Source organism: Eublepharis macularius, chromosome 12 (assembly GCF_028583425.1).
Source record: "Eublepharis macularius isolate TG4126 chromosome 12, MPM_Emac_v1.0, whole genome shotgun sequence".
NCBI classification, from domain to species: Eukaryota; Metazoa; Chordata; class Lepidosauria; order Squamata; family Eublepharidae; genus Eublepharis; species Eublepharis macularius.
The window spans coordinates 41,071,807-41,086,874 of NC_072801.1; the positions used below are offsets into that span (position 1 = coordinate 41,071,807).

Below are 15,068 nucleotides of genomic sequence, written 5' to 3' on the forward strand. Positions count from 1 at the left end.
ATTTTGTATGTGGTTTGCATGGTCCAATAGTCAGAATTGGAATAGGATAAATTCACACATGATTAGCATTGCCGATTACTGCAAACTTTTCTTAGCTGGTTGCACACATTGCCTGTAAACACACACTACCACCTACCTCATTGCACCTGTCAGAAAGTTCATATTTTAATTTTCATGTCCAGGTATCTCCCAATAACACTAGAAACACAAATTGGTTTCTTTATTAAATTAACCTTTGTGTTTAAAGCCAGCATGATGTAGTGGCTAGACTGCTGGACTAGAACCTAGGAGACCCAGGTGTAAATCGCTGAGCTGCTATGGAAGCTTGTTGGGTGTGGCCTTGGGCGAGTCACACACAAAGTAACCTACCTCACAGGATGGTAGTGAGGACTTAATAGGAGAGGAGGACTATGTAAGCTGCTTTGGATCCCCACTGGGGAGAAAGGCAGGATATAAATAAAGTAAATGTAAAATGGAAGGTGTTAAGCATCCTTTCTTTCAATGTGAAAGGGACTCCAAGGTCTCATGTGGAGGTCTTTCACATCACCCTCTACTTAATTTTTCTTTACAGAGGAGATGAAAACTATATTTACTTCTTAGTTGCATTATCAAAAGACTCCCCATGGTGATGTTCTGTTTCTAAGGCATCTACGCCTCTCCATTAAAGTTGACAGAATGGACCATATCTGAGGGACTACATCCCCCAGAATTCATTTAGAAACGGGACGCATGCGTAGCAGAGTTCTCTCCGTCGGCATTCCACAAGCACCCTACTTCAGGCATGCGCAGTGGGGTCCACGCGCCCACGCCGTATCGGAGGGTCCTGGGCATCATGGCGGAGCCAGAGATCTCACAGGCTGCCCGGGCTCCGCAGACTAACGCACCCTCAGCCGCCACTGTGGCTGCGATTACAGCCCCACCAGTCGTGGGGGGAGGCGGAGCTGGGGGAAGCAGCAGCAGCAGCGATCCGGTTCGCCCAGGACTGAGCCAGCAACAGCGCGCGAGCCAGCGGAAGGCGCATGCGCGAAGCTTCCCGCGGGCGAAGAAGCTGGAGAAGCTGGGGGTATTCTCAGCTTGTAAGGTACGGGGGCCTGGATGGGACAAAAGAGCTCATGAATGCCTCTTGGGGTCTGGTCCAGCCATCGCTGAATCCTTTCCTGGGCAATAAAAAGATGTTTTGGACCAGGAAACCTCGTTGCGTGCCATTCACCTAGTAATACTCAATTATTTTAAAGTTTCATTTAGGCTTTTAATAAGCTGTACTTGCAAATATTATGATATATTTTGGCCGGTAAAGAGGTGCTATACAACATGAGTCTAGTGGACTCTGTTAAGATACACGATAGAGGTCTTTACCATTTATCCTGACTGACATCAGTTGAAGGAACTTGACGTGTAATCTTTTGCTGAGCTATGACTTGTACCTTTTGTTTTAAAAACCAATCCAATAAATGCGGAAACACCCAGTATCTTTAAATGTCTATTTCTCCTGACTCCCACCCAGGTCTACCGAGCATAAAAAAGAGGCATGGCTTTTCCATATTTGTCAAATATTTTAATGTAACTTACTGGAGTCATTGCCAAAAGATAGGGAGGTAAGAGCATAGATGACATTTTTAAATGAAGCTTTTTAGTGGTTTCAGAATGAATAGCTAAGTAGTTTTTAAAAACTCATTTTGCTTGATTTTATTTTTTGATTTTTAGACTATGTTTGTGAACTGGAAATGCATCAACTGATTTCTGTCATCCAATATTCCCTGCCTATGATGCATCTGGCTGAAAAATGCTTGGCTATTTGACTGACTAGAAAATATTTGTTCTGTTGTTGGGTTCAAGTATTTTTAAAGCATTATTTTTGTACTACTACTACTACTAATAATAAAAACAACTAAGATTTGATACGTATGCTAGTTCTAAAAAACCAGATTGGTCAATTGTTAACTTGAAACAATGAAATTAACTTTAAATAATCATTATGATTCACTGAACAGTTCTTTGTGGTGTGTATCTTTTATCATCAGAACTCAATCTACAGTTTCAGCAAGAAAAATTAAAACAAATAAAGCCAAGTAACAGCAACTTTAATGGCTAAAAAATAGGTTGTTCTTAAAGGGTAATGGTGCTAAGTAGAGAATAGTTCAATTCTTTGTTTGCAAGCAGCCAGTGAGAAGCTTTGTTATGTTGCTTTGTGCTTGACCACTGCAAGCTAGGGCACAAGCATCCCACACTCCTGCCCTTGCTACAGGTGATACCACAAGAATGGATTTGCCATCCATTTTCTTAATGAGAAATACTTCTGAGTAACAGAAAGTATCCAAGCTACTCCCCAGCAAGTTACCCAGTTTTGTTCTGTCCTAGACACGAAACATAGCTTCATTTCTGGGGTTCTTCCTAGTCTGTCAGCTAAGCAGCCAGAGGGAATAAAAGCTCTTTTAAAAATGCAATCCCTGTAGCAGATTTATGCTACATGAGTGTAACATAGGGGTGTATGGTTGAACAGGCTGGCAAGTATAACTTTGAATTATGAGGGATGTATATGATAAGCAGTTCAGTGTGCAGGAAGTCTCAAGGCAAATGCAGTGAGATTCACTACATCACTGCGAATGTCGCTTAGTTAGACCTATGCAGCGGTTTGGCTGCTTGGCAACAGTTACATATAGGGATATTCACAAAGGAGTTGCAACCCAAGTAGTACCCATGATTTGTGTTTGGTAGAGCTAACTTGAGCCTAAGAGGACCACTGAGTTTCCTGCAATGAGTTTCCTACACCTCAGAATGCAGGTTGCCTTCCCCTTCCTTTTGATGCTTTAAAGGGACTCTCAAAAGGACATGAAAGTGTTCATGGGAGGGAGGTGTGTGTGTCCTCAACTACAGGGCTGATGTATCTTGTTTTGCTGTACTATGATAGCATGACCAGTCAGGGATCCTGGATGGGCATGTTTCATTGTGCTCATCGAAGTGGCATCCTTGAATACAAATGGCAAGTGTGCGCTCTGACATGAACTGAGTCGCACCATGGGTTTCAAATGGTAGCTGTGTAGTTTCCTTTAATCTCACTGATATTACTAAGAAATCAAATCTGATTGTCCGAGTGGCTCCGTTATGCACACTCTGTGGTCCCTGATTGGTTGGGAGTCCATGTAGTAAAGAAGACAAAAGAAATCTTTTTAAAAATGACATCAAAACGGTGGCTGCAAACAGGAGAGGGAAAAATGGCCAGTAGTCTTTGTTCAGGGGTGCTTTTGCACCCCTTGAGAGTAGTCACAAATGTTCAACATTGAAAAAATGGCAAAGCTCTATATTGAAGTGGCTTTGCATGTAATGCACCAGCCAGCCCTGAGTGATCCCAAATGGAGCAGCTCTTTAATGGGGATTTTAGTTTTTCCATACATTTAACAGTGCCATCTCAATTTCTCTTTCCCCGTTTCTTCCAGGCAAATGACTCTTGCAAATGCAATGGCTGGAAGAACCCAAATCCTCCTACAGCTCCCCGGATGGATCTGCAGCAGACAGTCACCAACCTTAGCGAGCCCTGTCGTAGCTGTGGGCACACGCTTGGTAAGCCACAGGAGGTATCTTCCTGCATGGCTGTCCGCCATGGCTAAGGAAGACACTTGGATTGGCTTGCGGGGAGGGCTTTTCTCTAAACCTCTCAGTGGTAAAAAGAGATGTTCTCATTTTCAGTGGGTGGGGAGTACAAGAGCAGTCATTGGTAAGGTGCGTAGTTATTCTCCCCGTCTGGCTGTGTCTCATGTTCTCTTCCTGTTCATGGTGAACAGAGCTCTCCAAACATGAACGGCCCATAATTTGCTTAATTTGGCGCTGCAAAAGTTGCTTCTGAGCTTATTTATTCATTTATTTAATTATACTTTTCTCACTGGGACTCAAGGAGGACTGCACAGAATAAGTCAATACAATCAGCAGGATGGGACATAAAGGGAACACAATGGGACATAGAGGTTACGTAAAGGGAGGCATCTTTCCTTACACTGACCACAGCATCTCACAGGATCTTGTATGTGGTGGGTAGGAGGGGGAGTATGGTTCCATGATAGACCACTTTGCTTTGCATGCCAAAAGTCCCAGGTTAAGTCTCCAGTTAAAGGATTAGATAACTGGAGACTTCTGCCTGAGACCCTGGAGAGCTGCTGCCAGTCAGAGTAGATGGGGCTGACCTTGCTGCACCAATAGTGTGACTCAGAATATGGCAGCTTCACGTGTTCATGACTATAGGGGAGTGGGTGCGGCTCACTGCAAGAGCACCAGCTTTGCATGCAAAAGATGCCAAGTTCAATCCCGTGCATCCCCAGTTCAAATGACCAGATAACCAGTAGTGTGAAAGACCTCCCATTTGAGACCCTGGAGAGCCACTATGAATCAGAAGAGACATTGCTGATCTTAATAGATCAAGGGTCTGGCTCAGTAGAAGGCAGATTCATGTGTGTTCATATGCCTTAAACTTGTGTAATGCAAATAGCCCTACTTCTTAATATGGATGAGAATGAATCATGGCTGTGCCTTGTCACGGGTTCAAGCCTGAAGTAGCCAAATCAGCTTCAGAGCATGACCCAGCCTTTCTCATCTGCCTGTAGCCGACCATGTGTCTCACCTGGAGAATGTCTCTGAGGAGGAGATCAATCGGCTTCTGGGGATGGTGGTGGATGTGGAGAACCTTTTCATGTCCGTGCACAAGGAAGAGGATACCGACACCAAGCAAGTTTACTTTTACCTGTTCAAGGTGAGCTCCAGGGTGGGGAGGGAGACAGCTGCAGAACATCCACTATGGTGCTGGAGAACCTGCTCTGCTGAGCATTCAAGGACCTTAAGATAATATGAGCTAGCATACGGGACCAATGTTGTTGGTGTCTCCTAGCAAACTAGCTGGCTACTCAGTCACAGACAAAGTGGTGTCAGAAATGTCGAATTCCCGCCCCAGATAGGGGTAGTCTATCCCTGTCTATTGTTGTCTTTCATGAGAAGAGGATTTCCTTTGTTTCATTTATTAACCCCCACCTTCTGTTTGTTTTAACTGCTGTTTTTACATACATGTATTGATTTTAAAGTTGATTTTAATGTCTTTTGGGCAGACTGGCAGGATTCAAATGTTTCAAACAAATAAGTGGTTTATATCTGCTCTGGGGACTTATCAGGTATAACAAACATATATGACTTTATCAAATGATGAAAGGAGAAAAATATCAAAAAATAGCCTGGTCTGACTATGTTGTTCTTCAGAGATCTTAGCGTTTGGGTCCAATGGTTCCTTATATACCAACAAGCTTTTGAGAGTCAGAGCTCTCTGAAGAAAGGTGCTCTTGTTGGCAAAAGGGAAAGAAACAAATGGGAAAGAAAAAGAGCTTAAGCGAACAACAACAAAATAACAGATTTGCTAGAATCAGTTCATAGATTTCCTCACTGCAGATATGATTGCTTGATCTTAGGAGCAGGAATACTTACGCAAATGACATACGCAAATGACAACAAAATATTGTTAGATTCACTAGAATCTGTTCATAGATTACGTAAGCAAATGCCAGCAAAATAACATTAGATTTGTTATAACCAGTTCATAGATTTCCCGACTACAACAATTATTGATTCATCTTAGTAGTAGTAGCGGTAGCAGCAGCAGCACTTATTGAGTAGTGCCAAAGGCCATTACAAGTAGGACATAAAAATTAAGTATGGAAGATGTTCCTATGCAATACAGAACATTACTATTTTACATGACGATGGCAGCAAGAAATACCAACTATTGAAGACTGGATGTATAAATTGCTGTACATGGCGGAAATGGATAAAATGACAAGAAAGCTGAGAGATCAGAACTTAGCAGAATTTTTTACTGATTGGGGAAGATTGAAAACATATTTAGAAAAGAAGTGGGATGTGAAAGGGGAATTATGGCAATTTGAAAATTATTAGAATGGGGTTTTTTTATTGGAAGAGACAAAATCTTTACCATATGAAGTGAAGTATTAGCTAATTGTTAGCCTAAATTTAAGTGGACTTGGAGTTAATAGATATTGGTAAAATTAATAAAGTAGATATTTTATTTAACTGTTAGCTTAAATTTAAATATATTTGAAGTTAACATAATAATAGATTATATATTTCAAGTTAATAATAATAGATTTGAAGCTAACAGATAGGGTTTAGTTTAACAAAGCAGAATGTAAACATGATATAATGAGTTACAGAAAAAGTAGTAGAAAAAGTAGTAGTAGTAGAAAAAGTAGATTAGGAATAGATTAAGATATAGGGTTGGAAAGCTGTTGGAAGTCCTGAAAAAGAGGGGGAGGGAAAGGATGGGGGAAAATGATATTGAAATGTTATTTGAAAGTTGTATGTACTAATATTCTCACCTAATAAAAATTTATAAAAAAAAAAAGTAGGACATAAAAGGATCTTAAGCAAACAATACTAAAATATTAGATTTGCTATAGTCAGTTAATAGATTTCCATTACTATTACTAGCAGCAGCAGCTTTAATTGTATAGGGGCAAAGGCCATTACAAGTAGGACATAAAAGGAACATAAGCAAACGATACCAAAATAGCTAGGATCAGTTCATAGATTTCCAGTCTTCAACAATGATTGATTATCGTATTAGTAGGTGTAGCAGCAGCAGCAATCCTTATTGAATAGTGCCAAAGACCATTGCAAGTAGGACATAAAAAAGAACATAAGCAGACAACAACAAAATAACATTAGATTTGCTAGAATCAGTTAATAGGTTTCCTGACTGCAGCGATCACTGATCTTTGCATTTGAATCCAATGGCACCTTTTAGATCAACAAGATTTTGAGACTTTAAGCATCCCTGTTCAGATATGGTGATGCCACTTGGAAATGCCACTTGGGAAGAATTCCTTTTCAAGTTTGTCCCAGCACAGCTTCTATTGAGAAATTTGCAAATTCGCCTGCCTACGCATTATAGCTGACTAGAAACAATGCCCATTGTATGAGAAAACACAATGGGCTCTAGAAAACTGATTTAGCGAGCCCCTTCCCAGTGGCAAGCAGGCGCTTCGCAGCAGCCTGGAAGCCAGAGCGGGAGGGCACTGAGAGGTGGTGCACTTAGGCCGTCAATTGGGCGGGCCCCCTGCCAGCAGCAAATGGGTGCTTTGCAGCGGCCTTGGAGACGGAGTCATCAGCAATGTGCCTGCACGAGGGTAAAAAGTGAGTTGTCGCCAATATGGCTTGCCTTTTATATAGTAAGATACTATTTACGTCAACTCTCTTAACTCCAGTTTCCCCCTTTCAATTGTTTTCTTGTCCTTCAGTCCTCCATTTCATTCCCTTTTCTCCATCTTGTCTCTTTAATTATGGAGGGGCTGGCTCTGAAATACTGGTAAGAACAGCTGTCTGGGGCCTGGCCCCCAATTTGATCTTTTGCTTCAGGAACTTCAACTGTGTTCTCATAGGGAAATGTTGTACAGCCATGATGGAAGCCTCTCAGAACATATAATGGAGCATCCCCCTGAGTTCCAGCATCTCAAATGGGCCCTGTTGGAACAAAAATTCCCTGTAACCGTCTAATAACAAGATCCAGTATACATACAATACAATGACAATATTTTCTTCTTAATTGGAGTAGATAATTAAATCCAACGAACAGCTTCCAAAGTCAAACATATTTATATCACCATCCTATCAACATTCTGTAAAGTGACATGTGCAGTAAGAAGGAACTCTCTCTCTTTTGCCCAGTTGAACAAAGGCAATGACACTGTATGTGGTTTTAAGGTTGGAATTACACTTTTCTCTTCACAGCTCCTACGGAAATGCATCCTACAGATGAGCCGGCCAGTTGTTGAAGGCTCCCTTGGGAGCCCTCCATTTGAAAAGCCAAACATTGAACAGGTAAGGTGGCAGGCGTAAATGCTGGGATAAGCCTAATGCTATGTCTGTTTTTTTGAAAAAAATAGCAGATCCGCTAGCAGATAGTGAGTTCAAAGGGGCTAATTGCAATTTATTTTAAAACTCCTCATTTGGACATGCTTGTATTTGTCACACTATGTTCCCTGCTCAAGGCAAGCTACGTCCATATTGGGGAAGGGTATTTAGTCAAACACTAGCTTTATACAGGCCTTCTGTTTGACTCCAAGCAATGTTTTTGACTTGTATTCTGAACTCAGCAATGTGAATAAGATTTCAGAGGTAGGTATCCATCTTCTGCTCTACTTTCCTGGCTTTTGCCCAGCCAGCCTCCTATGCAGAACTCTCTTTTCATTCCCCTTACACTCCATGCACTTTTTGTAGGTATGGCAGGAGTGGGGCCTACATGGGAGACCTCCTCCTAAATCTGGGCACTGAACCTAGCCACTCCAGCAGTCAGGCAGGTGGGACACGTTCCCTTTTTTGTCTGTGAGACAGAAAGCTCATCCTTTCCCTAAAGGTCAGGCTTTCCTATCTCTGGGTTTGTTTGGGGGTGTACCCACACCCAAGTCATGAATTCCAGACTCAGCTTAAATTTTAAAAGTTTATTAGCTTAAGGAGTGTTTGCAAAAAGCATAAAGCACTGTTACACAGGCAACAAATATTAAAACAAGAAAACCTTACTGTTGCTACATAATAAAATCTGCCTATCTAAAACTTGAGAGCTTAGCTATCTAGGCATCTCCATTTGGCATCCATTGTTGCTTATCTCACCTGCCCTCTCCCATGCCTAGTTGGTTCAGTATAAAGACATGCTGAAGAGATGAATGGCATGCAGCTCCCAGCTTCTCTCTGGCATACTTGCATCATGCTCAGAGCTTGGTTGAGGAAGACTAACGGGGGAACTGGATGAGCTGAGAAGCCATCTTTTCAGGACTCAGTGAATCACCCGGCAACTGAAGAGCCAATCAGGGATGGGCTGTTAATTAGCATTTCAGCTGTGTGAAAATCTATGGAGTGAACATAGTCTTTCTGAGAACATTCTCCCAAGGCCAAATATCTGGGGAACTCAGAGACTGCTCCACAGGTGTTACTAATCTGCTCTGCAACCACGTATCTGAGCTAGGCCACAACCTGACAACACTTACAGTTCTGAATCTAAGTCCAGCCATTTTTACGAAAGACCTGTTGCAAGGGTTATTTCCACAGTCAAGCTCTCTGGCAACTTAACCCCACTTGCTGTGCGCTAGCCGCCCAGGTACCCTAGCATGTGCCCCTCCAACTGTCCTTTTCCTTGGTTTGCAAAGGGGAAAAGGACAGTTGTGGACCATGTTGCAAGATCTTTGAACAGCTGTGGAGCATGTTGTAGGATATTTGGGTGGCTACGGATCACCTAGTGGAATGGCCTGCTTAAAGGGATCAGGAGGACTCCCTCACATCTGTCATTCCACAAACTATGTTAACTCGAATTGTTTCAGGGGAGCATTTTTATATTGGTAATAGGACTATAGTACAACAGAATGGTTTGAAGGCACTTTTATAAACAGAACAGGACTGAAGTATATGCCACTGTGTATGTTATGGATTATCTATTTGTGGTATATATTCTCTTACTCTTATAGTACTGTTTGCTACTTCTGTAATTCCATTTGCTGTATTGCTTGACATAACACGTCTGATATTTTCCTGCACTGTTTCTGATTTTTGTAATCCTAGTCCTATTGTGTTGCTCATTCGATCTCTCATGTTATTTGATTGTATGGTTTTACACCATGAAATCCACCCTATATCTCAGTAAGAAAGGTGGACTATAAATAAAGAATATCAATAAAAATATTGCAGGATGCTTGGGGCAGTGGTGAAGCCTATTATTGCAAGATACTGGGGCAGTTGTGATGGTCCAGTCTGACTCCATTCTGTCAGGTTAAGGCTACAGGACATGAGATTGGGACAAACCAGATGTTCCACTAGTGGAAAAGAGAGGAGTGAGCACAAAAGATGGTACTATAATAATAATGATAATATTTGATTTATATACCACCCTTCAGGATGACTTAACACCCACTCAGAGCGGTTTACAAAGTATGTTGTTATTATCCCCACAATAAAACACCCTGTGAGGTGGATGGGGCTGAGAGAGATCTGCGAGAGCTGTGAACGACCCAAGGTCACCCAGCTGGCTTCAAGTGGAGGAGTGGGGAATCAAACCCAATTCTCCAGGTTAGAGTCCCACTACACCAAACTGGCTCTCTAGAAATCATGGGACCTCCTCCATGGACAAAAGCCAAGTGGGACAGGGGCTGTAATAAGGGGGAGTATTGGGTGATGTTGAGTGAAAGAATTTGGCAAGATGAGAGAACAGGAGGCTCTCTACAGGAGGCTTGGGCTGCTTTTTCTGTTTCTTGTCTCCCCCTGCCCCCAATGGACAGCAAGTGCCAGCCTCAGAACCATGGCAGGGCATTTGATTGCATTCTAGAGACAAGATTCAGGAATGGGTCTTCCACCCCCTTTCTAGGAAAAATGAGAGAAAGGCCCTGGTAGCCTTTGAAGAGCTACCATCACTGTAAATTAAAAAGAAAGAATGGCGACCTTGTCTGGTCACCTGTGGACAATTCTAACTCACCTCAGGTGATCAAGCAAGTCGCTGCCTGCAAGCCCACTCTCAAACCTGTCCTGCCACTTCCTTCCCCCTTCTCTCCTCAGGGTGTCTTAAACTTTGTGCAGTACAAGTTTAGCCACCTACCCACCAAGGAGCGGCAGACCATGTTCGAGCTTTCCAAGATGTTCCTTCTGTGCCTGAACTACTGGAAACTGGAAACACCATCCCAGTTCCGCCAACGATCTCAAAATGACGATGTGGCGACGTACAAGGTCAACTACACCAGGTGAGCCTGGGGAAGGAAGGTGGGAGAGCTCAGGCCTGTGGGGATTCGTTGTACTCTGGCACTTCAGTGCTTTTCTTTGCAATGGGTGAAGTTACATATGGCTGTGGGCATGTGCAGAGTGCATTTTCATCTCTGCTGAGAAAGCATCGGCCATTCATTAAGGAAATCTGTGGTACAAATGTGCGACAACCTGTGACTTTCTAAAACTGTGGTCTGCGCAGCCTCTAACATCACTGCCCCCTTCCATAGGTGGCTGTGCTATTGTCATGTCCCCCAGAGTTGTGACAGCCTCCCTCGCTATGAAACCACCCAGGTCTTTGGGCGTAACCTCCTCAAGTCCACTTTCACAGTCACTCGCCGGCAGCTGCTGGAGAAGTTCCGGGTGGAGAAAGACAAGCTGGTGCCCGAGAAGCGGACCCTCATCCTCACCCATTTCCCCAAGTAAGACTGGTTCTTTGGAGGTGGGGGCATGGTTGCAGATTAGCTTCATTCAGGAGTCCAAAACTGTAGTCCTAACAACTCTTTCCCTGGGAGAAAGCCCCACTGAATAGCATGGGACTAACTTCTAAGTAAACATGCATAGGCTGGTACTCCAACAGTGCTGTCTTAAGCAGAACTGCAACTTGTAAAACAATTCAGTTAGAAGGGTGAAATGTTGGTTGGGAGGGTACTGTTAAAGCTGGAAGTGGAAAACCAGCACCTGAACTATGCTACTTCTGACAGCAGGTAAGGGCTGAATAGATGCTCCTTGGTATGAAAAAAAAAACCCATGCATGTAGAAAACTAGCGTGTCAGGGAAAGGCTAAGCTAGAATACTGTCTGTGTAATGCTTCCAGCAATTTTAAACAGATACAGATAAATTGAATATATCAGAAAGGACCACCAGAGGGGAGACTCTCATTGAGTTTCTTGTACTGGGCGTGAAGGAAGAATGCCTGGCTACTTCCTTTTCTTCCCCTGGCCTCACTGTTGGTAGCTGGGAGGAGAAGGGCTTTCAGCTGGCACAGATTTATCACTTCAGTGATAAATCCCAGTCCCTCTGAGTCCCACGCATGACATGGAAAGTCTTCAGTCCTCCTCTTTCATAATAGAGAGCTTTGGCTCCGCAGAAATTTCTTTGCGGTTTTAGTGGTTCTGATTGGCTTGTGGGCCCCTTCAGCCTTGCTGGGGCCCCAGTTGGCTTGCCAGGCCGCTTTGGCCTGCTGGTTGCCAAGTAAGGTTACTGCAGCACACAGTAAATTACGTTTTTTCTGCCAGTGATGCCCTTCCAACATTTTTATTATTTTGACTATGCTGTCTCTAATAAAATTTCATTGGTATGATGGAGAGAAGTGTATATACAGAACAGCAGTGCTATGGAGAAAAAGTTAGTTGTTTCTTACTAACTAGTGAAGTGTGTATCTGTGTGTACATATTATACACTGTTCTGCAGAATCACTCTGGTGGGTGCTTGTGAGTGAAGAGCAGCCAGCTACCCAATGCCAAGGATGCTAGGCAGCTTTGGCCTGCACTGCACGTTCACAGTTCCACCCCCCACCCCCCACCCCAGGAATGAATGACAACCTTGATTGGTGGATTCATGGATTTATTTCAGTAATTTATAAGTTGTCTTCTTTGCCAAAGAGCACTAGGAACAGTGTATACGGAAAGCAAATAATAGAGAAGTACAGAGAGTCATAAAACACAGCAAGCCAAAAGCTATCAGCCTCTCGATCACAACATTGGAAAGCTGAAAATGATATACAGGCACAACCATCAACAGGAGAGAAACAGCTTTTTTTATATTCCCCAGAGGACGCTTCGATCAGGAGAGAAACAGCTGTTGGTGGTCCCTGGCCCCAGGGAGGCCTGCCTAGCCTCAACCAGAGCCAGAGCTTTCTCGGTCCTGGCTCCAACTTGGTGGTACTCTCTGTCTGTGGAGACCAGGGCCCACCCAGATTTGTTATCCTTTCGCCGGTCTCAGGGCGGATCACATCATTTAAAAGCCACAATAAATATTACATTTCCATAAAAACAATTCAAAACAATTCAAACAATTTAAACAATTTAAAATATTTAAATTCAATCAATGTGGAAACAGGATGATGGACAACCTAACTGGGAGCGTTCAGATCATTCTCTTCCCTCTCTACCAGGCTGAGAAAGCCCTGGCTCTGGTTGAGGCTAGGCGGGCCTCCCTGGGGCCAGGGACCACCAACAGCCCCCCACCCCCCTCACTCAACGGTGGCTTCAATTTTATGGGCTGTATTTTCTTGGGAAATCTGCCAGGCTCCCCATAGCTGTTATTCCATGGTCTGGATAACTTTTTGTTTTATTTATTTATTATTTATTATTTTAGATTATATTCTGCCCTCCCCACAAGCGGGCATATGATTGAGGCTGGGCCAGGCCTCAATCTGCCCTGAGCCCGCTCCCTGGGAGCATTTGTTTATTTATTTATTTATAGTCCATCTTTCTCTCTCAAACTCAAGGCAGATGACAAAATTTAGCAACGCAATAGGAATAGTATAAGAGTTATAATAAATATCATAACAAGACTGCAATACAAAGTTAGAAAACAATATAATAAAAACAGTTGCTCAGATACACTTCATATGAGAAATGCAAAAACTAGTTATAGAGAAAAATAATGCAGTCAAAACTAGAAAAGCATTCAATAAACAGGGTACCACTGGACTCTAATCCTGCTGATCTACTGTAGACCAACACAGCTACCCACATAAAACTTGAATAATTAAGTTTTACTACAGCCCTTTTAAAAATGTGAAGCTGAACCAGCTCCTATTTGCATAACCCATCCCTTCATTTGCATAATCCCTCCCTGAAATTGTGTCAATTTTCTAATCCTGCTAGAGTATTCCAGAACTCAGAGACTAGTCTGTATATATTTATACACAATTTGAATGTGTTTTATAACCTGTATTTCTGCACAATTGCTGGACGATATTGGTGATTAATGATCCATTTTTTTAAAATGATGGGTGGCAACTGAGGCCAAGAGGGCCTTCCTTATCTCTGTCTAGCCTCACTGATTCCTGTGTGTCTCAATTCCTCCTTGCTCAGGTTTCTGTCAATGCTGGAGGAAGAAATCTATGGAGAGAGCTCCCCAATCTGGGAGGCTGACTTCACTATGCCTGCAGCAGAAGGAGCCCCGCTTGTTCCTCGGCCCGGTAGGCTACCTCTTGTTTTGCAGCTATCCAAACTGGCAATTGAGCACACCAACACCTACATGTACCTTCATAGGCTGTTGGGCCAGCTAACTCGATAAGTATGACCCAATAATCAACCAGAACCAGGGAAGTCTTTGCCAAAGAGTATCTGGGGCACTTGCTCCAGGCCCTGCGCTGGTGGGGGGATTCCCATGCTGGGCTTCCCACCGCCCTGCAACCAGCTGTGCAGTGGGTGGATCCTCCCCCTCTGAACCACTATAAATGCCTCCAACCAGAGCAATTGCATTTAAATAAGTAAAAACAGAAAAGTTCACTATGACAAACATGTTATAATCTTACCCCTTGAGAAGAATTTAAATATTAAAAAGCAGGTTGGTCTTGCAGGTTGGGTCCACTGGCAGTGGCATGGAACAGATCCATCAGATCCAATCTGTTTAGGGAACAGGTCCATCAGTACTGGACTTCACACTCATTAATCTAACCAAAGGTTGACACAGAAGGAAAATGGTTTCTGTAACTTTTCTTTTGTCCCTTCACTGAAAGTATTCTGCAGTCTTGACTGTATCAGCAAGGTGCTAGATCTTGCTGAGCTGTTCCTGCACTGATGCAGTTTTTCAGCAAGCAAAATTTGGCTGCCCAGATAAAGGAATCAAAGGGTTTCATGGAATGGAGTGGCCTAAGATTTGTTCTGTGACTCAGGCAGTAGGATTCTGCCCCGCTTCCCTGTTGCTGATGCTTCACGTTCTGATGGTACTGTGTGTTTGCTGTTTTTACCACGCAGCAATCAGCACCGTTCCTGCAGCCAGCACACCTCTCTTCAACAAGTCTCTGAGCTGCAGCTCCTCTTTGACATCTATCAGCCTGGATGGCGGCCCCTTGGATTCTGTGCCAGGTGGGTCCTGTTGGGAGAAAAGCTGCTAATAAATGTACCACCTACCTAATGCCAGCAGGGAGACCAGGGCCGATTCCAGACGACTAACCTGAAGGCGCTGCATGCCGCCGTGTTCCGGATCGCGACGGGGAAAACGCGGCATGCAGCGCCTTCAGGTTAGTCGTCTGGAATCGGCCCAGAGTTGGCTGTTGGGCTCCACTTGAGATAAGACTTGTGTGGGGTGTGAGTCAAAAACTGTAT

The 15,068-nt window shown here is 43.4% G+C and overlaps 1 protein-coding gene across 1 annotated transcript in view; it reads left to right on the top strand.

Annotated features, from left to right (window-relative positions):
* Positions 1–781: 781 nt before the first annotated feature.
* The window catches only part of KAT2A (lysine acetyltransferase 2A), a 31,749-nt gene continuing 17,462 nt past the window's right edge, over positions 782–15,068 (top strand). The window contains exons 1-8 of the mRNA XM_054995497.1: positions 782–1,081; positions 3,435–3,558; positions 4,593–4,738; positions 7,777–7,866; positions 10,585–10,766; positions 11,016–11,207; positions 13,830–13,936; positions 14,718–14,828. Of these exons, the coding sequence (XP_054851472.1) occupies positions 782–1,081; positions 3,435–3,558; positions 4,593–4,738; positions 7,777–7,866; positions 10,585–10,766; positions 11,016–11,207; positions 13,830–13,936; positions 14,718–14,828 (1,252 nt within the window). The remainder of the gene's footprint in view (positions 1,082–3,434; positions 3,559–4,592; positions 4,739–7,776; positions 7,867–10,584; positions 10,767–11,015; positions 11,208–13,829; positions 13,937–14,717; positions 14,829–15,068) is intronic.